Source organism: Oncorhynchus keta, unplaced genomic scaffold, assembly GCF_023373465.1.
Source record: "Oncorhynchus keta strain PuntledgeMale-10-30-2019 unplaced genomic scaffold, Oket_V2 Un_scaffold_1579_pilon_pilon, whole genome shotgun sequence".
Taxonomy (NCBI): Eukaryota; Metazoa; Chordata; class Actinopteri; order Salmoniformes; family Salmonidae; genus Oncorhynchus; species Oncorhynchus keta.
In genome coordinates, this window is record NW_026290804.1 from 892,507 (window position 1) to 917,661 (window position 25,155).

The window sequence follows — 25,155 nt, forward strand, 5'->3', positions numbered from 1 at the left end:
TGCATTTTTTATATTATAATTGTACAGAAACTTCTTGTTTCCCTCACAGCTGTCAGGGTTTAATTTATTTAGATGATATGCATGACTTGGATACTGTGGATAGAAACGTGGATACACAGACAGGAAAAAAAGATATCCAGGTGGACACCTGACTGGGGAAGTAGATAAAGGGACTCATTGACAAAATCTCAAAGTATCCCTTTAAGAAAATGAAAAGAACAATAACAGGAAAACCAGAAGAATTTCAGTGAGCTTTATTTATTTTTCTCTCCTACAAAAACAAAAGGTGTCATTTCTGATTTAAACCATCAGGACACAGAACCCTGATTTTTTTTAAAGTCACGCTTCACTGAGGAAATTCAACAGGAGGCAAACATTATTATTTTTTGTTTAATTTGGGTTTTTGAATTGAACAACTTCTACTCCAACTGACATCTTTTTTTTATTTTTTATTTAAAAGGTCAAATTTTAAGGGAAACAGGGCTGCTCCTGCCTCCTCTCCTGCCTCATATCTCCAAAGTCGGGTCAGTGGCATTTCTCTTTGAGGAGCAGATTCGCCCGAACCTCTCATCTGATGACCTTTTGCATATCTCTGTGTGTTAGTTATATTGAGGTAGAAGAGAGCCGTGTCTGCAGACAGCCAATTAGGGTATAAACCTTGTGCACTTTCAAGAGTAGTGCACATTTTCTCCAGACAAAACACTGTCAAAGACTGACAGGGAAGCATTGTCAGGTGAACAAACAGAAATACATTTTATAATAAACAAGAGCTGTTCATACATTGGCCATACTCATTCAACTCAAACTATGAACAACACTGTTGATCGGGACTGCATTAAACAGCATTTATTGTCTGTTTCCAAATGCTCCGAGGGATTACAGTCATATCGTTCCCCAGTTTCTCCCAATTTGACCTTCAAAACAGGCAGCATTGGAGACAATTGATTCATTTAGACATGAGTCACACAAAACACACCACTATATCTGATTGTATTATCTTTAAACCAATCACTGCACATCTCACGCCACCAGATCTGATTAGCTTTAAACCAATCACTGCACATCTCACACCAGTAGATCTGATTAGCTTTAAACCAATCACTGCACATCTCACGCCACCAGATCTGATTAGCTTTAAACCAATCACTGCACATCTCACGCCACCAGTAGATCTGATTAGCTTTAAACCAATCACTGCACATCTCACACCACTAGATCTGATTAGCTTTAAACCAATCACTGCACATCTCACGCCACCAGATCTGATTAGCTTTAAACCAATCACTGCACATCTCACACCAGTAGATCTGATTAGCTTTAAACCAATCACTACACATCTCACACCACTATATCTGATTGTATTATCTTTAAACCAATCACTGCACATCTCACACCACCAGATCTGATTATCTTTAAACCAATCACTGCACATCTCACACCACTAGATCTGATTATCTTTAAACCAATCACTGCACATCTGACTCTGTCTACGTCCTAAATAGCTCCCTATCCTCTTTGAAGTGCACTGGGGCCCTGGTCTAGAGTAGTTGACCATATAAGGGAATGGGGTCCCACTTCCAGTATGGAAATGCTTCCTGACACACCAGGAGTTCAGCTCCAGTGAAATACCTTATACATGGATGAAGATTATTATCGTTTGTGATCTCAGTTCAATATCAGTTACCATGATCATCATGTGTGTTAAGGTGTCAGTTCAATATCAGTTACCATGATCATCATGTGTGTTAAGGTGTCAGTTCAATATCAGTTACCATGATCATCATGTGTGTTAAGGTGTCAGTTCAATATCAGTTACCATGATCATCATGTGTGTAAGGTGTCAGTTCAATATCAGTTACCATGATCATCATGTGTGTAAGGTGTCAGTTCAATGTGTCACAGTCTACGATAGATAGTGGCGTACACACACACACACACACACACACACACACACACACACACACGCACACTATTGGGGAATAATCAGAATTAGTTGGTAACATAGGTAAGATGTTTTATATTAATCATATGTTTATAAGTTACTTCTCATCAGAATGTTGTTTTTGTATAATACTGTGGCGGGGTTGCAGTTATCTGTTCTATGTCAAGACTAAGTTGCATGGGACGCAGAGAGGGGAGAGGTCAAGCGTGTATCTCTTGGCTCCACAATGTCTGTGTGCCAGTCAGTGTGTCTCTGTGATCTTGTCAAGATAGGATGGATTTGATATATGCCTGTTGATATGGAGGATTGGTTTATGGTTCTGAGTTTGAGAAAATAACATAGTTTAGGAGACAAAGCTGAACGATGAATTATGCCGATGCTGTCTTATCCTATGTGTGTCTTTGCTATAAAGGACCTCAGTTGAAATGTAGAAGGGACTCAGAGAATTCATTGATAGACACTGAATTGATCTGAGAGTCACAGGGTTGTGATAGAGCTCATATAATTAAAGATGGACTTTGTGATAACTAACTCTGACTTGTGTGTGATTTGGTAAATAGAGGACATTTCCACAACATTACACACACAATGATAGTTAGCAGGGGAAACAGAGAGAGTTTAAAATCTTCATTTTCAGACTCTGTACAGTTTAACGAATCAACATCCTCCTCTAAGCATTTTAAAAGCTCCGAATCCTCCGCCCCAATCCTAACTATTGGTGGGGAAAACTGACCCGAGATCAGCGTCTAGGGGCAACTCCACCCTACACCCATTGTATTTCATAGGAACAGAGTTTGGGCTGAGCAGAGCAGGGCCACAGAGACGCTGATGCTTAGACACGAGGTGAAGCTGTTTCCGTTGCTGCCAGAGGAGAGCCGGTCGCCGTACTGAGACAGGAGCTGGAGAGCCACACCATTGGTCCAACCAAATCCCAACTACAACACAGACACAAAGAGACAGACACACACAGAATCAACTCAAAAAGATGAGTTTGAAAAAAGTCAAATACAAAAGACTTGAGATGAACATTTCCATTTGACCATTTGAGTCATTTAGCAGACGCTCTTATCCAGAGCAACTTTTAAGATGAGATAATATCCTAGTGTACCTGAACTTCATATTCTCCTCCTCCGCCTGGCTTCCCATCTCCGTTCACATCGTACTGACAGAGAGAGAAAACAAAACCCCAGATTCGTTGAGCTTTTATGAAAAAGGCACAATGTGTATGTGTTGTGGATATATTGTCATTATGGGCTCTCCTAGATGCAGATCTAGGATCAGCTTTCCCTACGCCAATGTCATTATGGGCTCTCCAAGATGCAGATCTAGGATCAGCTTTCCCTACGCCAATGTCATTATGGGCTCTCCAAGATGCAGATCTAGGATCAGCTTTCCCTACGCCAATGTCATTATGGGCTCTCCTAGATGCAGATCTAGGATCAGCTTTCCCTACGCCAATGTCATTATGGGCTCTCCAAGATGCAGATCTAGGATCAGCTTTCCCTACGCCAATGTCATTATGGGCTCTCCTAGATGCAGATCTAGGATCAGCTTTCCCTACGCCAATGTCATTATGGGCTCTCCAAGATGCAGATCTAGGATCAGCTTTCCCTACGCCAATGTCATTATGGGCTCTCCAAGATGCAGATCTAGGATCAGCTTTCCCTACGCCAATGTCATTATGGGCTCTCCTAGATGCAGATCTAGGATCAGCTTTCCCTACGCCAATGTCATTATGGGCTCTCCAAGATGCAGATCTAGGATCAGCTTTCCCTACGCCAATGTCATTATGGGCTCTCCTCGATGCAGATCTAGGATCAGCTTTCCCTACGCCAATGTCATTATGGGCTCTCCTAGATGCAGATCTAGGATCAGCTTTCCCTACGCCAATGTCATTATGGGCTCTCCAAGATGCAGATCTAGGATCAGCTTTCCCTCCGCCAATGTCATTATGGGCTCTCCTAGATGCAGATCTAGGATCAGCTTTCCCTACGCCAATGTCATTATGGGCTCTCCTCGATGCAGATCTAGGATCAGCTTTCCCTACGCCAATGTCATTATGGGCTCTCCTAGATGCAGATCTAGGATCAGCTTTCCCTACGCCAATGTCATTATGGGCTCTCCTAGATGCAGATCTAGGATCAGCTTTCCCTACGCCAATGTCATTATGGGCTCTCCTAGATGCAGATCTAGGATCAGCTTTCCCTACGCCAATGTCATTATGGGCTCTCCTAGATGCAGACCTAGGATCAGCTTTCCCTCCGACCAATGTCATTATGGGCTCTCCTAGATGCAGATCTAGGATCAGCTTTCCCTACGCCAATGTCATTATGGGCTCTCCTAGATGCAGACCTAGGATCAGCTTTCCCTCCGACCAATGTCATTATGGGCTCTCCTAGATGCAGATCTAGGATCAGCTTTCCCTACGCCAATGTCATTATGGGCTCTCCTCGATGCAGATCTAGGATCAGCTTTCCCTACGCCAATGTCATTATGGGCTCTCCTAGATGCAGATCTAGGATCAGCTTTCCCTACGCCAATGTCATTATGGGCTCTCCTAGATGCAGATCTAGGATCAGCTTTCCCTGCGCCAATGTCATTATGGGCTCTCCTAGATGCAGATCTAGGATCAGCTTTCCCTACGCCAATGTCATTATGGGCTCTCCTAGATGCAGACCTAGGATCAGCTTTCCCTCCGACCAATGTCATTATGGGCTAGATGCAGATCTAGGATCATACGCCAATTTCATTATGGGCTCTCCTAGATGCAGATCTAGGATCAGCTTTCCCTACGCCAATGTCATTATGGGCTCTCCTAGATGCAGATCTAGGATCAGCTTTCCCTGCGCCAATGTCATTATGGGCTCTCCTAGATGCAGATCTAGGATCAGCTTTCCCTACGCCAATGTCATTATGGGCTCTCCTAGATGCAGATCTAGGATCAGCTTTCCCTACGCCAATTTCATTATGGGCTCTCCAAGATGCAGATCTAGGATCATTATCCTAGATGGCTCTACGCCAATGTCATTATGGGCTCTCCTAGATGCAGATCTAGGATCAGCTTTCCCTCCGCCAATGTCATTATGGGCTCTCCTAGATGCAGATCTAGGATCAGCTTTCCCTACGCCAATGTCATTATGGGCTCTCCTCGATGCAGATCTAGGATCAGCTTTCCCTACGCCAATGTCATTATGGGCTCTCCTAGATGCAGATCTAGGATCAGCTTTCCCTACGCCAATGTCATTATGGGCTCTCCTAGATGCAGATCTAGGATCAGCTTTCCCTGCGCCAATGTCATTATGGGCTCTCCTAGATGCAGATCTAGGATCAGCTTTCCCTACGCCAATGTCATTATGGGCTCTCCTAGATGCAGACCTAGGATCAGCTTTCCCTCCGACCAATGTCATTATGGGCTCTCCTAGATGCAGATCTAGGATCAGCTTTCCCTACGCCAATTTCATTATGGGCTCTCCTAGATGCAGATCTAGGATCAGCTTTCCCTCCGACCAATGTCATTATGGGCTCTCCTAGATGCAGATCTAGGATCAGCTTTCCCTACGCCAATTTCATTATGGGCTCTCCTAGATGCAGATCTAGGATCAGACCAATGTCATTATTCCCTAGGATCAGCTTTCCCCGACCAATGTCATTATGGGCTCTCCTAGATGCAGATCTAGGATCAGCTTTCCCTCCGCCAATTTCATTATGGGCTCTCCTAGATGCAGATCTAGGATCAGCTTTCCCTACGCCAATGTCATTATGGGCTCTCCTAGATGCAGATCTAGGATCAGCTTTCCCTGCGCCAATGTCATTATGGGCTCTCCTAGATGCAGATCTAGGATCAGCTTTCCCTACGCCAATGTCATTATGGGCTCTCCAAGATGCAGATCTAGGATCAGCTTTCTCTCCGCCAATCCCAACCATTAGTGGGGGAAATGCTAAACTGAGCCATGAATGTCGTCTAGGGCAAATAGATTTAGCCACCTAAAACCTTGGGGTGGAGAAGAGAAAAAAAATATCTAATTTGCGGGCTGGTTTTGGCCTATCACCAACCCTTGTCTAGGGGCAACATCACCCTGCACCTCATTGTGGTCACACACATTATAAACCTCTTCTTAATCACCTTCTCAAACATGGCTTCATACTTGACGTAGGCCAGCCAGTTGGTTCTGATCCAGCGCTGAGCCAAATCAAACCCCAGCTCTCTAGCTTCCTGTGAGGGCAGACTGGACAGGCCTGATTGGAAGATAACAGAGTGACCGATTGGACAGGCGTGATTGTGCACCTTATAGGGACATAGGGTGTCATTTGGGATGCAACATGAAAACCAGATCAGGGTTAACTAGGTCCTACCTTGGATGAGTATGTGTTGTAGAGGGGGCCATGCGTTGGGGTAGTCCCACTGCTGACCACTGTCAACCAGGGACGTAGGGACACCGTTGGGGAACGCAAGACCACCACTAGTCTACAGAGGGAGGAAAGGAAGGAAGGAAGGAAGGAAGGAAGGAAGGAAGGAAGGAAGGAAGGAAGGAAGGAAGGAAGGAAGGAAGGAAGGATTTTTATTTTTGTTTTATTAAACCCCCCCTCTTCGGAGGACAAATATTTGTTTTTTTGACCGCTTTAAAAAAAACAATATATACAGTTGAAGTCTAAAGTTTACACCGTAGCCAAATACATTATGAATGTTGTCCCGTTCCTCCTGACAGAGTGTAACAGTCAGGTTTGCTCACACACACTTTTTCAGTTCTGCACACAAATTGTGTATAGGATTGAGGTCAGGGTTTTGTTGTCTTTACGTCATTCTGCCACAACTTTGGAAGTATGCTTGGGGTCATTGTCCATTTGGAAGACCCATTTAAGATTTAACTTCCTGACTGATACCTTGAGATGTTGCTTCAATATATCCACATAACTTTCCTCCCTCATGATGCCATCTATTTTGTGAAGTCCACCAGTCCCTCCTGCAGAAAAGCACCCCCATAACATGATGCTGCCGCCCCCGTGCTTCACGGTTGGGATGGTGTTCTTCGGCTTGCAAGCCTCCCCCTTTTTCCTCCAAACTATCAGAAGCTTCTAAAGCCGTGACATCATTATCTGGAATTGTCCAAGCTGTTTGAAGGCACAGTCAACTTAGTGTATGTAACCTTCTGACCCACTGGAATTATGATACATTGAGCTGTAAGTGAAATAATCTGTCTGTAAACAACTGTTGTAAAAATGACTTGTGTCATGCACAAAGTAGATGCCCTCACCGACTTGCCAAAAACTATAGTGTGTGGAGTGGTTTGAAAAACGAGTTAATGACTCCAACCTAACTGTAATGTAAACTTCCGACTTCAACTGTACATACGTTACCTATACATTTGACATACAGTACATGGTACTTTTATATATAAAACCAAAATACATCACCAAATGCTCTAATCCCACCCTTCAGCCCATCCCACCTATCAGCATAGGGAGGGAGGGATTTAACACCAACTACTATAAATACACATTGCTACAGTAACTCAATGGGCGTGTGTATTTTTCAGTGACAAATCAATGTACATGCTCTTTCAGTCACAGTATTTCAACAGGACAATGATTCTTTTCACAAAGAGCGAGGTCTTGGGACCAGCAAGCTAAACTAACCTGTAGATAGTGTAGTGCCTTCTGTCCCATGGAAGGCTGGGAGTAGCAGTCTGCCCAGACAGGGGTCAGGTTGGTGGGGTAGAATGCAGGGTGGGAGGTGTTGGTTACCAGGCTGTAGTCCAACCAGACGCCCCTCTTCTCATCCCACAGCACTGCCTCTATGGCCTCTTGTCTGGCTGATACAGCTTTGTCATACCGCGCTGCTTCAGACTCATTACCTGGAACAGCAGATTATACAGGACTTTTACTGGACCACATGACCTGCTGACAAATATCTAGGGCCCAGAGGTTGTAGCTAGGGCCCAGGGGTTATAGCTAGGGCCCAGAGGTTATAGCTAGGGCCCAGGGGTTATAGCTAGGGCCCAGAGGTTATAGCTAGGGCCCAGAGGTTGTAGCTAGGGCCCAGGGGTTATAGCTAGGGCCCAGAGGGTTAGGGCCCAGATAGCTAGGGCCCAGAGGGTACCTGGGGCCCAGAACTAGGGCCCAGAGGTTGTACCTGGGGCCCAGAGGTTGTACCTGGGGCCCTACCTAGGGCCCAGAGGTTGTACCTAGGGCCCAGAGGTTGGGCCCAGAGGTTGTAGCTAGGGCCCAGGGGTTATAGCTAGGGCCCAGAGGTTATAGCTAGGGCCCAGAGGTTGTAGCTAGGGCCCAGAGGTTGTAGCTAGGGCCCAGAGGTTGTACCTAGGGCCCAGAGGTTGTACCTAGGGCCCAGAGGTTGTACCTAGGGCCCAGAGGTTGTACCTAGGGCCCAGAGGTTGTACCTAGGGCCCAGAGGTTGTACCTAGGGCCCAGAGGTTGTACCTAGGGCCCAGAGGTTGTACCTAGGGCCCAGAGGTTGTACCTAGGGCCCAGAGGTTATAACTAGAACAGGTTGTAAAGAAAATTCCTTCCGCTAGCTATATGCGGCAAGTCATTCTCCTCACCCAGCGTCCTGTAGAAGTGAGCCAGTGTCCTTTCGTTGCGACAGAGCAGAGCGTTGAGGTCTGTAGGAACGAGCAGACTGGTTCTGGTGTCTTTCAGAGATCCGTTGTTGTTCCCCAGGCCGTCCACAAACCAGCGAGACGAGAAGTCCCACCCGGACTCTGCTCCTGAATGCAGCTCTTTCCACAGCCTCTCTGCAGCATCTGAGTTCAGGGAGGTGGACGCAGGTAAAGACCAGGTCTCAAAAGGGCTTCCCTCTACTCTAAAGTACACCACTTCAGATCAACCCAATAGATCGTGTGTTCATGATGGGAATGTTGTTTGTTCATGAAGTAGGGAATTAACGTTTACCCTCGGTCAGACCTTCAGCCAGCTCTAGATCATCACTGTAGGACTCCGGTCTGGAAGAAAAGTAACAGACGCAACACACAAACACAAACACAAACACAAACAAATCCAAAAATACGAGGGTGGGATTTTGTGTTGTGACAAATGGACAAAAGTGTCTTGTATTGAAGGGGATGAGGGTATAATGTTCCTTTTGGGTTCCTTACCTGGGCAGGCCGACCTGTACATCATAACGGTTCAGAACATGCTTATTCCCCATCACTTCAACGGCCACAGAGCGGTTCCGCATCCAGAACAGGTACTCCTGCTCTAGAGCGGGCAGAGCAGTCCTACACAGTAGAGTGTTGGGATTATAATCTAGGGCTGGCAGAGCAGTCCTACACAGTAGAGTGTTGAGAATATAATCTAGGACTGGCAGAGCAGTCCTACACAGTAGAGTGTTGGGATTATAATCTAGGACTGGCAGAGCAGTCCTACACAGTAGAGTGTTGAGAATATAATCTAGGGCTGGCAGAGCAGTCCTACACAGTAGAGTGTTGGGATTATAATCTAGGGCTGGCAGAGCAGTCCTACACAGTAGAGTGTTGGGATTATAATCTAGGACTGGCAGAGCAGTCCTACACAGTAGAGTAGGTTGGGATTATAATCTAGGACTGGCAGAGCAGTCCTACACAGTAGAGTGTTGGGATTATAATCTAGGATGGGCAGAGCAGTCCTACACAGTAGAGTGTTGGGATTATAATCTAGGACTGGCAGAGCAGTCCTACACAGTAGAGTGTTGGGATTATAATCTAGGACTGGCAGAGCAGTCCTACACAGTAGAGTGTTGGGATTATAATCTAGGACTGGCAGAGCAGTCCTACACAGTAGAGTGTTGGGATTATAATCTAGGACTGGCAGAGCAGTCCTACACAGTAGAGTGTTGGGATTATAATCTAGGACTGGCAGAGCAGTCCTACACAGTAGAGTGTTGGGATTATAATCTAGGACTGGCAGAGCAGTCCTACACAGTAGAGTGTTGGGATTATAATCTAGGACTGGCAGAGCAGTCCTACACAGTAGAGTGTTGGGATTATAATCTAGAGCGGGCAGAGCAGTCCTACACAGTAGAGTGTTGGGATTATAATCTAGAGCGGGCAGAGCAGTCCTACACAGTAGAGTGTTGGGATTATAATCTAGGGCTGGCAGAGCAGTCCTACACAGTAGAGTGTTGGGATTATAATCTAGGACTGGCAGAGCAGTCCTACACAGTAGAGTGTTGGGATTATAATCTAGGACTGGCAGAGCAGTCCTACACAGTAGAGTGTTGGGATTATAATCTAGGGCTGGCAGAGCAGTCCTACACAGTAGAGTAGGTTGGGATTATAATCTAGGACTGGCAGAGCAGTCCTACACAGTAGAGTAGGTTGGGATTATAATCTAGGACTGGCAGAGCAGTCCTACACAGTAGAGTGTTGGGATTATAATCTAGGACGGGCAGAGCAGTCCTACACAGTAGAGTGTTGGGATTATAATCTAGGACTGGCAGAGCAGTCCTACACAGTAGAGTGTTGGGATTATAATCTAGGACTGGCAGAGCAGTCCTACACAGTAGAGTGTTGGGATTATAATCTAGGACTGGCAGAGCAGTCCTACACAGTAGAGTGTTGGGATTATAATCTAGGACTGGCAGAGCAGTCCTACACAGTAGAGTGTTGGGATTATAATCTAGGACTGGCAGAGCAGTCCTACACAGTAGAGTGTTGGGATTATAATCTAGGACTGGCAGAGCAGTCCTACACAGTAGAGTGTTGGGATTATAATCTAGACGGGCAGAGCAGTCCTACACAGTAGAGTGTTGGGATTATAATCTAGAGCGGGCAGAGCAGTCCTACACAGTAGAGTGTTGGGATTATAATCTAGGGCTGGCAGAGCAGTCCTACACAGTAGAGTGTTGGGATTATAATCTAGGACTGGCAGAGCAGTCCTACACAGTAGAGTGTTGGGATTATAATCTAGGGCTGGCAGAGCAGTCCTACACAGTAGAGTGTTGGGATTATAATCTAGGGCTGGCAGAGCAGTCCTACACAGTAGAGTGTTGGGATTATAATCTAGGACTGGCAGAGCAGTCCTACACAGTAGAGTGTTGGGATTATAATCTAGGACTGGCAGAGCAGTCCTACACAGTAGAGTAGGTTGGGATTATAATCTAGGACTGGCAGAGCAGTCCTACACAGTAGAGTGTTGGGATTATAATCTAGGACGGGCAGAGCAGTCCTACACAGTAGAGTGTTGGGATTATAATCTAGGACTGGCAGAGCAGTCCTACACAGTAGAGTGTTGGGATTATAATCTAGGGCTGGCAGAGCAGTCCTACACAGTAGAGTGTTGGGATTATAATCTAGGGCTGGCAGAGCAGTCCTACACAGTAGAGTGTTGGGATTATAATCTAGGGCTGGCAGAGCAGTCCTACACAGTAGAGTGTTGGGATTATAATCTAGAGCGGGCAGAGCAGTCCTACACAGTAGAGTGTTGGGATTATAATCTAGGACTGGCAGAGCAGTCCTACACAGTAGAGTGTTGGGATTATAATCTAGGACTGGCAGAGCAGTCCTACACAGTAGAGTGTTGGGATTATAATCTAGGACTGGCAGAGCAGTCCTACACAGTAGAGTGTTGGGATTATAATCTAGGGCTGGCAGAGCAGTCCTACACAGTAGAGTGTTGGGATTATAATCTAGGACTGGCAGAGCAGTCCTACATTTTGAGTGTTGGGATTATAATCTAGGACTGGCAGAGCAGTCCTACACAGTAGAGTGTTGGGATTATAATCTAGGACTGGAGCAGTCCTACACAGAGGTGTTGGGATTATAATCTAGGACTGGCAGAGCAGTCCTACACAGTAGAGTGTTGGGATTATAATCTAGGACTGGCAGAGCAGTCCTACACAGTAGAGTGTTGGGATTATAATCTAGGGACTGGCAGAGCAGTCCTACACAGTAGAGTGTTGGGATTATAATCTAGGACTGGCAGAGCAGTCCTACACAGTAGAGTGTTGGGATTATAATCTAGGACTGGCAGAGCAGTCCTACACAGTAGAGTGTTGGGATTATAATCTAGGACTGGCAGAGCAGTCCTACACAGTAGAGTGTTGGGATTATAATCTAGGACTGGCAGAGCAGTCCTACACAGTAGAGTGTTGGGATTATAATCTAGAGCGGGCAGAGCAGTCCTACACAGTAGAGTGTTGGGATTATAATCTAGAGCGGGCAGAGCAGTCCTACACAGTAGAGTGTTGGGATTATAATCTAGGGCTGGCAGAGCAGTCCTACACAGTAGAGTGTTGGGATTATAATCTAGGACTGGCAGAGCAGTCCTACACAGTAGAGTGTTGGGATTATAATCTAGGACTGGCAGAGCAGTCCTACACAGTAGAGTGTTGGGATTATAATCTAGGGCTGGCAGAGCAGTCCTACACAGTAGAGTGTTGGGATTATAATCTAGGGCTGGCAGAGCAGTCCTACACAGTAGAGTGTTGGGATTATAATCTAGGACTGGCAGAGCAGTCCTACACAGTAGAGTGTTGGGATTATAATCTAGGACTGGCAGAGCAGTCCTACACAGTAGAGTAGGTTGGGATTATAATCTAGGACTGGCAGAGCAGTCCTACACAGTAGAGTGTTGGGATTATAATCTAGGACGGGCAGAGCAGTCCTACACAGTAGAGTGTTGGGATTATAATCTAGGACTGGCAGAGCAGTCCTACACAGTAGAGTGTTGGGATTATAATCTAGGGCTGGCAGAGCAGTCCTACACAGTAGAGTGTTGGGATTATAATCTAGGGCTGGCAGAGCAGTCCTCAGTAGAGTGTTGGGATTATAATCTAGAGCGGGCAGAGCAGTCCTACACAGTAGTGTTGGGATTATAATCTAGGAATGGCAGAGCAGTCCTACACAGTAGAGTGTTGGGATTATAATCTAGGACTGGCAGAGCAGTCCTACACAGTAGAGTGTTGGGATTATAATCTAGGACTGGCAGAGCAGTCCTACACAGTAGAGTGTTGGGATTATAATCTAGGGCTGGCAGAGCAGTCCTACACAGTAGAGTGTTGGGATTATAATCTAGGACTGGCAGAGCAGTCCTACACAGTAGAGTGTTGGGATTATAATCTAGGGCTGGCAGAGCAGTCCTACACAGTAGAGTGTAGGGATTATAATCTAGGGCTGGCAGAGCAGTCCTACACAATAGAGTAGGTTGGGATTATAATCTAGGGCTGACAGAGCAGTCCTACACAATAGAGTAGGTTGGGATTATAATCTAGGGATGGCAGATCAGTCCTACACAATAGAGTAGGTTGGGATTATAATCTAGGGATGGCAGAGCAGTCCTACACAGTAGAGTGTTGGGATTATAATCTAGGGCTGGCAGAGCAGTCCTACACAATAGAGTAGGTTGGGATTATAATCGAGGGCTGGCAGAGCAGTCCTACACAATAGAGTAGGTTGGGATTATAATCTAGGGCTGGCAGAGCAGTCCTACACAGTAAAGTAGGTTGGGATTATAATATAGGGGTGGCAGAGGAGTCCTACACAGTAAAGTAGATGGGGATTATAATATAGGGCTGGCAGAGCAGTCCTACACAGTAGAGTAGGTTGGGATTATAATGTAGGGCTGGCAGAGCAGTCCTACACAGTAGAGTAGGTTGGGATTATAATCTAGGGCTGGCAGAGCAGTCCTACACAGTAGAGTAGGTTGGGATTATAATCTAGGGCTGGCAGAACAGTCCTACACAGTAGAGTAGGTTGGGATTATAATCCAAATGGAAGACTACTGAGATTTGATACTCTTTATGGTTGTGTGGTAAACGAGTTGATATTTTGATTGTGTGATTGAGACTGGGTTGGTTCCACTACACTTTATGAACGGGGAGACAGTACGCGACTCCTTTTCCCAGGCTGGACTCTTGGCGGCCCGAGGCGCGGGACTTTTCTTGAGGAGCCAGAGCTCATCGTTTGTTACATCATTATGTGTGCGATCATTTATGTTAGTAATACAACCCACGCAAAATAACAGTTATTAAGTTATTTCCAATGTTTTAAGGGTTTATGAAAAGAGTATTACCATGAGTCCTTTGTAGACGTGGACGGACCAGACAAGACTCATTCCCTCCCAAAACAAAAGGAGAAATCAATCGTTTCTCTGGTAGGCACGACCTACGTGTCACCCCTACAAACAATAACCTCAAGTCAAAACCGTTACAACCTGAACAGAGAGTTCTGCCAACCTTTAGAATGGACGCCTTTGAGCATCTCATCCATTCATGACAAGCCCCCATTCATGACAAGCCCCCATTCATGACAAGCCCCCTTCATGACAAGCCCCATTCATGACAAGCCCCATTCATGACAAGCCCCATTCATGACAAGCCCCATTCATGACAAGCCCCATTCATGACAAGCCCCATTCATGACAAGCCCCATTCATGACAAGCCCCATTCATGACAAGCCCCATTCATGACAAGCCCCATTCATGACAAGCCCCATTCATGACAAGCCCCATTCATGACAAGTGGGGCCCCATTCATGACAAGCCCCATTTGACAAGCCCCATTCATGACAAGCCCTCGTCATAAACAAAATGGTGGGGAAAAAGGAATCAGTACCTGAGGAAATCTGTGTCGTTAGTGGTCTGATATTAACTACCTGAGGAATTTTTGTCGTTAGTGGTCTGATATTAACTACCTGAGGAATTTTTGTCGTTAGTGGTCTGATATTAACTACCTGAGGAAATCTGTGTCTTTAGTGGTCTGATATTAACTACCTGAGGAAATCTGTGTCGTTAGTGGTCTGATATTAACTAGAAATCTGTGTCGTTAGTGGTCTGATAGTAACTACCTGAGGAAATCTGTCGAAGTGGTCTGATATTAACTACCTGAGGAAATCTGTGTCGTTAGTGGTCTGATATTAACTACCTGAGGAAATCTGAGACAGTTAGTGGTCTGATATTAACTACCTGAGAAATCTGTGTCGTTAGTGGTCTGATATTAACTACCTGAGGAAATCTGTCGTTAGTGGTCTGATATTAACTACCTGAGGAAATCTGTGTCGTTAGTGGTCTGATATTAACTACCTGAGGAAATCTGTGTGTTAGTGGTCTGATAGTAACTATCCACCATCAGAGACAGGAAGGGGGCTGATATTAACTACCTGAGGAAATCTGTGTCTTTAGTGGTCTGATATTAACTACCTGGAAATCTGTCGTTAGTGGTCTGATATTAACTACCTGAGAAATCTGTGTCGTTAGTGGTCTGATAGTAACTACCTGAGGAAATCTGAGACGTTAGTGGTCTGATATTAACTACCTGAGAAATCTGTGTGTTAGTGGTCTGATAGTAACTCTCCACCATCAGAGACAGGAAGGGGGCTGATATTAACTACCTCAGGAAATCTGGTCTTTAGTGGTCTGATATTAACTACCTGAGGAAATCTGTCGTTAGTGGTCTGATAGTAACTACCAGAGTAAATCTGTGTCGTTAGTGGTCTGATAGTAACTACCTGAGTAAATCTGTGTCGTTAGTGCTGATATTAACTACCTGAGGAAATCTGTGTCGTTAGTGGTCTGATAGTAACTCTCCACCATCAGAGACAGGAAGGGGGGCTGACTGCGACGCTCGTAGTAAACTCTGGCCCCGTTGGGGATGAAACCATATCTGGAGAGGGAGGAAAAAAGAAAATGGAGATATTACAAAAAATTCCATTCGTTTTGTATCTTTCATTTGATGATTTAAAAAAAATATTGTATCCAGATTTGTGGTTGTATTGTATTTTTGAAATTGACAAATAAAACATTGTATGTAAGGTAATTCTAACCTACGGGGCAATCGGAGAGAATTCAGACCCCTTGACTTTTTACACATTTTGTTACGTTACAGGCTTATTCTAATATTTATTGCATTGTTTTTTCACCCCATAACAACAAAAACTTTTTTATACATTTTTGCTAATGTATTAAATATTTTAAATCATATTTACATAAATATTCAGAGCCTTTACTCAGTACTTTGTTGAAGCACCTTTGGCAGAGATTCCAGCCTCAAGTCTTCTTGGGTTTGACACTACAAGCTTGACACACCTGTATTTGGGGAGTTTCTCCCGTTCTTCTCTGCAGATCCTCTCAAGCTCTGTCAGGATTAAGGAGAGTCGCTGCACAGCTATTTTCAGGTCTCTCCAGATATTTTCAGGTCTCTCCAGAGATGTTAGATCGGGTTCAAGTCCGGGCTATGGCTGGGCCACTCGAAGACATTCAGAGACTTGTGCTGAAGCCACTCCTGCGTTATCTTGGTCCTTTAGGTGGCTTTTGGCAAACTCCAAATGGGCTGTCATGTGCCTTTTACTGAGGAGTGGCTTCCGTCTGGCCACTCTACCATAAAGGTCTGATTGGTGGAGTGCTGCAGAGATGGTTGTCCTTCTGGGAAGTTCTCCCATCCCCACAGAGGAACTCTGTAGCTCTGTCAGAGATAACATCAAGTTCTTGGTCACCTCCCTGACCAAGGCCCTTCTCCCCCAATTGCTCAGTTTGACCAGTTTGGTGGCTCCAAACTTCTTCCATTTAAGAATGATGGAGGCCACTGTGTTCTTGAGGACCTTCAATGCTGCAGACATTTTTTCGGTACCCTTCCCCAAAACTGTGCCTCACAGCTCAATCCTGTCACTGAGCTCTACGGACAATTCCTTGAACCTCATGGCTTGGTTTTTCCTCTGACATGCACTGTCAACTGTGAGACCTTTATATAGACAGCTGTGTGCCTTTCCAAATCATGTCCAATCAATTGAATTTACCACAGGTGGACTCCAATCAAGTTGTAGAAACATCTCAAGGATGATCAATGGAAACAGGAAGCACCTGAGATAAATTTCCTCAAAGCAAAGGGTCTGAATACTTATGTAAATAAGGTATCTGTTATGTTTAATACATTTGCAAAAAAACAGTTATTGTTTTGTTATTATGGGGTATTGTGTGTAGATTGATGAGGGAATCCAATTTTAGAATAAGGCTGTAACATAACAAAATGTGGGAAAAAAGTCAAGAGGTCTGAATACTTCTCCTGGACATCTGACTTTACTGTTAATGGTTGTCCCCGAGCCAACCAGAGACTCAGGAGTCAGAGTTCTAGCACCTATCACACACAGCATCAATGTTTATGTAAAGAGTCTTTGGCACTTAATATTCAGGGAGTTGGCATAACTTACCTCTTTGGTGGTGAATAGACATGACAGGCAGATGGACATGACAGGCAGATGGACATGACAGGCAGATGGACATGACAGGCACATGGACATGACAGGCACATGGACATGACAGGCACATGGACATGACAGGCAGATGGACATGACAGGCAGATGGACATGACAGGCAGATGGACATGACAGGCAGATGGACATGACAGGCAGATGGACATGACAGGCAGATGGACATGACAGGCAGATGGACATGACAGGACAAACGGACAGAGACAACAGATGCAGCTCACCGGTTGATGAGGTGGATGAAGTTGAGGATCATCCCACGGGCCGTGTCTGTCATCTCAGAGAGCAGGAGACCATTGATCACCCAGTAGGAGTCCCTGGGAGGAACAGAGAGCAGATCCACCTCACTGTCCGTGGTAATAATACACACTGGAGGGCTCTGAGAGGTGAGGTCTCTGAATGAACAGGCCTGTCTGTCCCCTGGAGGGCTCTGAGAGGTAAGGTCTCTGAATGAACAGGCCTGTCTGTCCCCTGGAGGGCTCTGAGAGGTAAGGTCTCTGAATGAACAGGCCTGTCTGTCCCCTGGAGGGCTCTGAGAGGTGAGGTCTCTGAATGAACAGGCCTGTCTGTCCCCTGGAGGGCTCTGAGAGGTAAGGTCTCTGAATGAACAGGCCTGTCTGTCCCCTGGAGGGCTCTGAGAGGTGAGGTCTCTGAATGAACAGGCCTGTCTGTCCCCTGGAGGGCTCTGAGAGGTAAGGTCTCTGAATGAACAGGCCTGTCTGTCCCCTGGAGGGCTCTGAGAGGTGAGGTCTCTGAATGAACAGGCCTGTCTGTCCCCTGGAGGGCTCTGAGAGGTAAGGTCTCTGAATGAACAGGCCTGTCTGTCCCCTGGAGGGCTCTGAGAGGTGAGGTCTCTGAATGAACAGGCCTGTCTGTCCCCTGGAGGGCTCTGAGAGGTAAGGTCTCTGAATGAACAGGCCTGTCTGTCCCCTGGAGGGCTCTGAGAGGTAAGGTCTCTGAATGAACAGGCCTGTCTGTCCCCTGGAGGGCTCTGAGAGGTAAGGTCTCTAAATGAACAGGCCTGTCTGTCCCCTGGAGGGCTCTGAGAGGTAAGGTCTCTGAATGAACAGGCCTGTCTGTCCCCTGGAGGGCTCTGAGAGGTAAGGTCTCTAAATGAACAGGCCTGTCTGTCCCCATAGAGGGCCAGCATTAGTCAGACCCCCTAACCTGCCCAGTCTGTCCCCATAGAGGGCCAGCATTAGTCAGACCCCTAACCTGCCCAGTCTGTGTGGAATGCCCTACCCGCTAGGTGAGTCAGACCCCCTAACCTGCCCAGTCTGTGTAGCCCTACCCGCTAGGAGTCAACCCCCCTAACCTGCCCAGGCTGTGAAGCCCTGGGTTGACCCGCTTTCTAGCGTCCCAGCTTTCTCAGACCCCTAACCTGCCCAGTCTGTGTAGCCCTACCCGCTAGCAGTCAGACCCCCCTAACCTGCCCAGTCTGTGTAGCCCTACCCGCTAGGAGTCAGACCCCTGGGTTGACCTCGCTTTCTGCTATAGCGTCCCTGGGTTGACCTCGCTTTCTGCTATAGCGTCCCTGGGTTGACCTCGCTTTCTGCTATAGCGTCCCTGGGTTGACCTCGCTTTCTGCTATAGCGTCCCTGGGTTGACCTCGCTTTCTGCTATAGCGTCCCTGGGTTGACCTCGCTTTCTGCTATAGCGTCCCTGGGTTGACCTCGCTTTCTGCTATAGCGTCCCTGGGTTGACCTCGCTTTCTGCTATAGCGTCCCTGGGTTGACCTCGCTTTCTGCTATAGCGTCCCTGGGTTGACCTCGCTTTCTGCTATAGCGTCCCTGGGTTGACCTCGCTTTCTGCTATAGCGTCCCTGGGTTGACCTCGCTTTCTGCTATAGCGTCCCTGGGTTGACCTCCCTTTCTGCTATAGCGTCCCTGGGTTGACCTCCCTTTCTGCTATAGCGTCCCTGGGTTGACCTCCCTTTCTGCTATAGCGTCCCTGGGTTGACCTCCCTTTCTGCTATAGCGTCCCTGGGTTGACCTCCCTTTCTGCTATAGCGTCCCTGGGTTGACCTCCCTTTCTGCTATAGCGTCCCTGGGTTGACCTCCCTTTCTGCTATAGCGTCCCTGGGTTGACCTCCCTTTCTGCTATAGCGTCCCTGGGTTGACCTCCCTTTCTGCTATAGCGTCCCTGGGTTGACCTCCCTTTCTGCTATAGCGTCCCTGGGTTGACCTCCCTTTCTGCTATAGCGTCCCTGGGTTGACCTCCCTTTCTGCTATAGCATCCCTGGGTTGACCTCCCTTTCTGCTATAGCATCCCTGGGTTGACCTCCCTTTCTGCTATAGCATCCCTGGGTTGACCTCCCTTTCTGCTATAGCATCCCTGGGTTGACCTCCCTTTCTGCTATAGCATCCCTGGGTTGACCTCCCTTTCTGCTATAGCATCCCTGGGTTGACCTCCCTTTCTGCTATAGCATCCCTGGGTTGACCTCCCTTTCTGCTATAGCATCCCTGGGTTGACCTCCCTTTCTGCTATAGCATCAGGTTGACCTCCTTTCTGCTATAGGGTTGACCTCCCTTTCTGCTATAGCATCCCTGGGTTGACCTCCCTTTCTGCTATAGCATCAGGCCAATCCCAGATAAAGTATTTGAAAATTATTTGACCAGTATTTGAACCATGGCTGCTAATGCAGATACCAGATAAAGTATGGTTGAAAATTATTTTAAATAGTATTTGAACCATGGTCTGCTATATGCAGACAGAGCAGTACAGAGAGAGTGACCATGGTCTGCTATATGCAGACAGAGCAGTACAGAGAGAGTGACCATGGTCTGCTATATGCAGACAGAGCAGTACAGAGAGAGTGACCATGGTCTGCTATATGCAGACAGAGCAGTACAGAGAGTGACCATGGTCTGCTATATGCAGACAGAGAAGTACAGAGAGAGTGACCATGGTCTGCTATATGCAGACAGAGCAGTACAGAGAGAGTGACAGCTTCACTGACCAATAGTACAGCTCCCTGAAGCGTCCTCCAGGTACGACGAAAGGGTGGGGGGTGAAGATCTGAGAGTACCGTTCTGGGTGGGCCAAAGCATCACTACTGAACTGGTACACACACACACACACACCATCATTGTTGACTACCACATCATATTTGACCAGACGTACTGTAAGTACACTACAACTACTACTACAATTACTACTACTACAAAAACTACAAGAACACTACAACTACCAGTACACTACAACTACCAGTACACTACAACTACTAGCTAGTTGTGCAAAATGTTTTATAGATATAAAGGATATGTAGCAGATATTTTATTTTTTGTGTTGGCACACTTCTCCAGCGAGAAAACAATAGCTATTTAAAAAAAAGGGGTGTGGCAGATTTCAAAACTCTCAGCAAAAGACCACAGAGGAAGGAGAGAGGCTCGGTGGGAAATCTGTCTCCCTCCAGCAGGGGGCGATATGTTGTTTCGCCCTCCAAGCAAGGAGTTTTTTTATGGAGGTCAATGAATTGTATGGAGGTGTTGAATTTGGTCAGAAATACAAGTGAATGGTATATTTGCTGCGTGAGGTTTATTTGCTCGAATAGATGTTTCGTAATATTTACGTAGTTATGAGTATTAAGTAGGACACGTGACATCGCAGCCACTTTGAGCGAAAAACACTTCCTATCAGAGTTCTCTCCAGATAGCTATGCATATTCAGGGCATGAGGTTAGTAGTATCTCCTTTCAATACAGGCGGTTGACGTCAACAACCCACATAGAATATTCAGAAAAGGATTTACAATAATAAGATGTCTATCCACCCATCCAAAGACAGGATAGACGGGAGCTCGACAGCCCAACTGTGCCGCTTTGTGGACGAATCCCATTGTTACGGGGGAAGAGACATCTTGTTAGCGTATCCATCATCTCTAGAGGACTCCGATACACTTGTGCATCATCCCGTGTCAAATTGTCAGTAGGCAAATGGAAGACGTTCGGTCCCCTCCTCCTCCTCCTCCTCCTAGTCTACTGCCGCTGAAAAGTTTGGATATCTGCCACACCCCCCTTTGAATTAGCTTTTGTTTCGTCAGAAAAACATGCACTCATTTAAAACGATATGCTACTTATCATTTTAATCTATGAATTGTCTTGCACAACTAACTTAATGTGGGCCTGGATGGTTATGCGCTTGTTTGGAATGAGAAGATTCTCGTTCTCCGCTCGCGAGCCATTAGTGCAACTGGCATTATTAACGGGTGGATCCCACAGTTCCCGAATGGCTCGCGAGCGGAGAACGAGAATCTTCTCATTTCAAACAAGCGCATAACCATCCAGACTCGCTCCCCTTCACTAACTTAGACTTTCTTCAACAGGAGGTGACAGAGGACGTAGGAGGTGAGTAAATCTAACTGATAGGGTTTATCGATGAGATCACCTTTCTCCCAAGAGACTTCCACAGATGGTGCAGCTTCTCGGCCCAGCTACGCAGTTCTGCATCTGCTATTCCAGCCAGGAACTGTGGCCTGCACACAGAACATCACTTGTATCTGGATAGAACAGACTCGTCTTCTTGAGTCCAAAAATGGCACACTATTCCCTACAGAGTGCACTACTTATAAGGAAGAGGGAGACATTTTGGACTCGAAACATTTCACACCTCAGTGTGGTCAGGATCAATCAGAATGATTGGCTCTCTCACTTGTCGTGCCAGTCAGGTGGGGACCACGGCGCAAACTCTTTCCCTGGTTCGTCAAAGTACGTGTGAAGGAAGTCTCTCAGTACGGCGGGCGGGACAGCGTTTGGATCTCCGTGTGTCAGGTTGTGAAACGCTGTCAGGATAATATCTGAGGGGATGAAGGGAGGTGATTAGGTGTGTGGAGAGATAGGAGTGATCTCTGATCCTAGATCAGTACTCCTACTCTGACGATTCATGAATAATCTTTATTTATTTTTTTTTAAATAATTTTCAGTCACCTGACTTCCTTTAAAGGTTTCAGAAGTCTAAAAGTTCAACCTGATCCTTTATCAACAATCCTACTGAGAAGCTTGATAAATACGGCCCCTGTCCTCAAGCAGAGAAACAGCAGACTTGAGGCACAAAGCCTGTATTGGGACTGATTCCCCTACGAGACTTACCAGGGGCTGACTGATTCCCCTACGAGACTTACCAGGGGCTGACTGATTCCCCTACGAGACTTACCAGGGGCTGACTGATTCCCCTACGAGACTTACCAGGGGCTGACTGATTCCCCTACGAGACTTACCAGGGGCTGACTGATTCCCCTACGAGACTTACCAGGGGCTGACTGATTCCCCTACGAGACTTACCAGGGGCTGACTGATTCCCCTACGAGACTTACCAGGGGCTGACTGATTCCCCTACGAGACTTACCAGGGGCTGACTGATTCCCCTACGAGACTTACCAGGGGCTGACTGATTCCCCTACGAGACTTACCAGGGGCTGACTGATTCCCCTACGAGACTTACCAGGGGCTGACTGATTCCCCTACGAGACTTACCAGGGGCTGACTGATTCCCCTACGAGACTTACCAGGGGCTGACTGATTCCCCTACGAGACTTACCAGGGGCTGACTGATTCCCTTACAAGACTTACCAGGGGCTGACTTCAGCTTCATATCCACAAAGTGCTTGTCATCATCAAACAGTTTGGCGGTCTGAACCTGCCTCAGGATGTCCCCATAACAGTAGATCTCACTGAGGAGTTAATCATTAAATCAAATGTTATCTGGATGACCGGTTAAACACCCATAAAATAACCTGCATCAAACCGATATTACAGAAGATGCAGGTCTTAAATATAATTTTACATTTAAAATCCCGATCCAATTTCTCAGGTCTGTGTTAATGTTTAAGCCTCTTTGAACAGAGCAAATCCAACCTCACAGACATTTTGCTGAGTTCTATCAGAACGCCATGCATCAATCCCGAGTCATAAACACACTTCCCCAGGAACCAAAGTTTAGCTTTCAAATAACAGAGCAACGTGGTTCAAGATCATTCATAATAGGTTCATAAAAGAGCCCCCCCCCCCCCAAAATAAATCAAGGTAGCAAAACAATGTTACCTGTCACAAGGTGGAGGCAAGGCACACGAGTAGAGAGGACAGAAGAACAGCACCAAGGAGGCACAAACACATGACTGAAACACTCTCATGTTTAGAAGGAACTCAAAAAGCGAAAGGGCGAGGAGCACCGGCACTTATCTAGAATTACATACAGGTCAAAGGGCACATTGTCGATCACGTAACACATTCCCTATCCAATTGAAAGAGGGGAAATGACAGGATGAGATCCCTTACAGTTATAGCGGTCCTGAGCGATAATGTCTGTCCCAAAATGGAGATGAGCGATTGGTGCTTTTTTTAAAAAAGGTCGGTTTTCAGTTCAATTATTACAAGATGTAGATTTAAATACACAAAAGCATTATGTAAGTGGGAACGCTGTAACACGGAATAAAATAAGTCCCATGATAGTAGTGACTGCTCATTACCTAACCATCATTAACTCACGGCAGTTTAATAAAATAAAATATAATAAAAATAAAATATTTCAGTGTACTTTTATTTGATGCCCGATTTTATCCCAAGTCATCTGATCTCTATAGAGCTGCTGTCTCCACAGTCATAACAAAAACAAACAAAAAAAAAATCACAATTTGCTCCAAAATAAAGCCTACTTTTATTAAGACTGCTGAATACCAACTATCAATCACTTGTGTAGATTTATTGTGTAGATGTATTTTCAGGTAGAGATCCCTCTTGATCACACATTCTTCGGTCTCTTACATAGCAGGCATAAAATAAACAGACTGGACAAATAGGAACGCAATGGATTGTGGTCATTGTAGTTAATTACCATGTTTTCTTGAGGCCAACATTATACGTAGTTTAGTCTTGGACACTACAACTTCCGACTGGATCGCAGAGTTGGGGTTTTGATCGAGAGAAACTGCGTATCACGCAGACTTAAATTTAACTTAAACTTTTTTATTCAAAGCATTGAACTGCTGTTGGTCAATTAGTAAAAAAATAGGTTCATCGCTCAATACTAGTCCAAAATGGAACCCTTTTCTCTATATAGTGCACCACTTGGCCAGGGCCTATATAGTGCACCACTTGGCCAGGGCCTATATAGTACACCACTTGGCCAGGGCCTATATAGTACACCACTTGGCCAGGGCCTATATAGTACACCACTTGGCCAGGGCCTATATAGTACACCACTTGGCCAGGGCCTATATAGTACACCACTTGGCCAGGGCCTATATAGTACACCACTTGGCCAGGGCCTATATAGTACACCACTTGGCCAGGGCCTATATAGTACACCACTTGGCCAGGGCCTATATAGTACACCACTTGGCCAGGGCCTATATAGTGCACCACTTGGCCAGGGCCTATATAGTGCACCACTTGGCCAGGGCCTATATAGTGCACCACTTGGCCAGGGCCCATAAATGCACTACATATAGAGAATAGGATGCCATTTGGGCCATTGAGTCATGGTTAGTCACTACTAACCCTTCACAGTAGTGTCCCTCTTAATAAATCTTTTAAGGCTAGGGGGCAGTATTTTCACATCTGGATGAAAAGCGCCCAAATTAAACTGCCTGTTACTCAGGCCCAGAAGCTAGGATATGCATATAATTGGTAGATTTGGATAGAAAACTTTAAAGTTTCTAAAACTGTTAAAATACTGTCTGTGAGTATAACAATTGATTGGGCGGGCAAAACCCCAAGGACAAAATTGAGATCATAGTATTTCCCCATTGGTTTTTCTATTGAAAGCCCTGTTTGGTAGGAACCTGCTTGCAGTTCCTATGGCTTCCACTAGATGTCAACAGTCTACAAATTGGTTGATGTTTTTCAATGGAGAAATGAAGAAGTACAGCTGTTCTTTGGAAGTGTCAGTCCAGGTGGACTCTGTTTCGGTGACCTGGAACGCGCTTCACATTGTTTTAATCCGGTATTGAACACAGTAAATTCAGTCTTAAATTGATTATTTACATATTAGGTTGGATTAGGAACGACCACAGTCATGGTTCTCACCAGT

General features: G+C 46.0%; 1 protein-coding gene across 2 annotated transcripts; it reads right to left on the reverse strand.

Moving 5' to 3' along the window:
- Positions 1–238: 238 nt before the first annotated feature.
- Positions 239–23,323, reverse strand: treh (trehalase (brush-border membrane glycoprotein)). 2 transcript variants are annotated; one of them, XM_052514233.1, is made up of 15 exons: positions 23,169–23,323; positions 22,698–22,798; positions 21,781–21,925; positions 21,517–21,604; positions 20,091–20,191; positions 17,356–17,448; positions 15,418–15,534; positions 9,052–9,174; positions 8,849–8,898; positions 8,500–8,700; positions 7,577–7,794; positions 6,296–6,407; positions 6,066–6,178; positions 3,051–3,104; positions 239–2,877 (listed from the first exon to the last, which is right to left on the reverse strand). In XM_052514233.1, the coding sequence occupies exons 1-15, from the start codon at positions 23,255–23,257 to the stop codon at positions 2,722–2,724; spliced, it is 1,761 nt and encodes a 586-aa protein (XP_052370193.1). In that variant the 5' UTR covers positions 23,258–23,323; the 3' UTR covers positions 239–2,721. The 2 variants fall into 2 exon arrangements, with proteins under 2 accessions (XP_052370193.1, XP_052370194.1); XM_052514234.1 differs by lacking the exon at positions 9,052–9,174.
- Between the last annotated feature and the right edge of the window lie 1,832 nt (positions 23,324–25,155).

What these genes read in the sequence shown, in the direction of transcription:
- treh (XM_052514233.1), bottom strand. Translation starts at nt 23,257, where the DNA reads ATGAGAGTGTTTCAGTCATGTGTTTGTGCCTCCTTGGTGCTGTTCTTC. An exon ending in GAAGCTGAAGTCAGCCCCTG is followed by an intron (nt 21,926 to 22,697) that starts GTAAGTCTTGTA and finishes TCATCCCCTCAG; the next exon opens with ATATTATCCTGACAGCGTTT. An exon ending in TCACTTCTACAGGACGCTGG is followed by an intron (nt 7,795 to 8,499) that starts GTGAGGAGAATG and finishes CTGCTGTTCCAG; the next exon opens with GTAATGAGTCTGAAGCAGCG.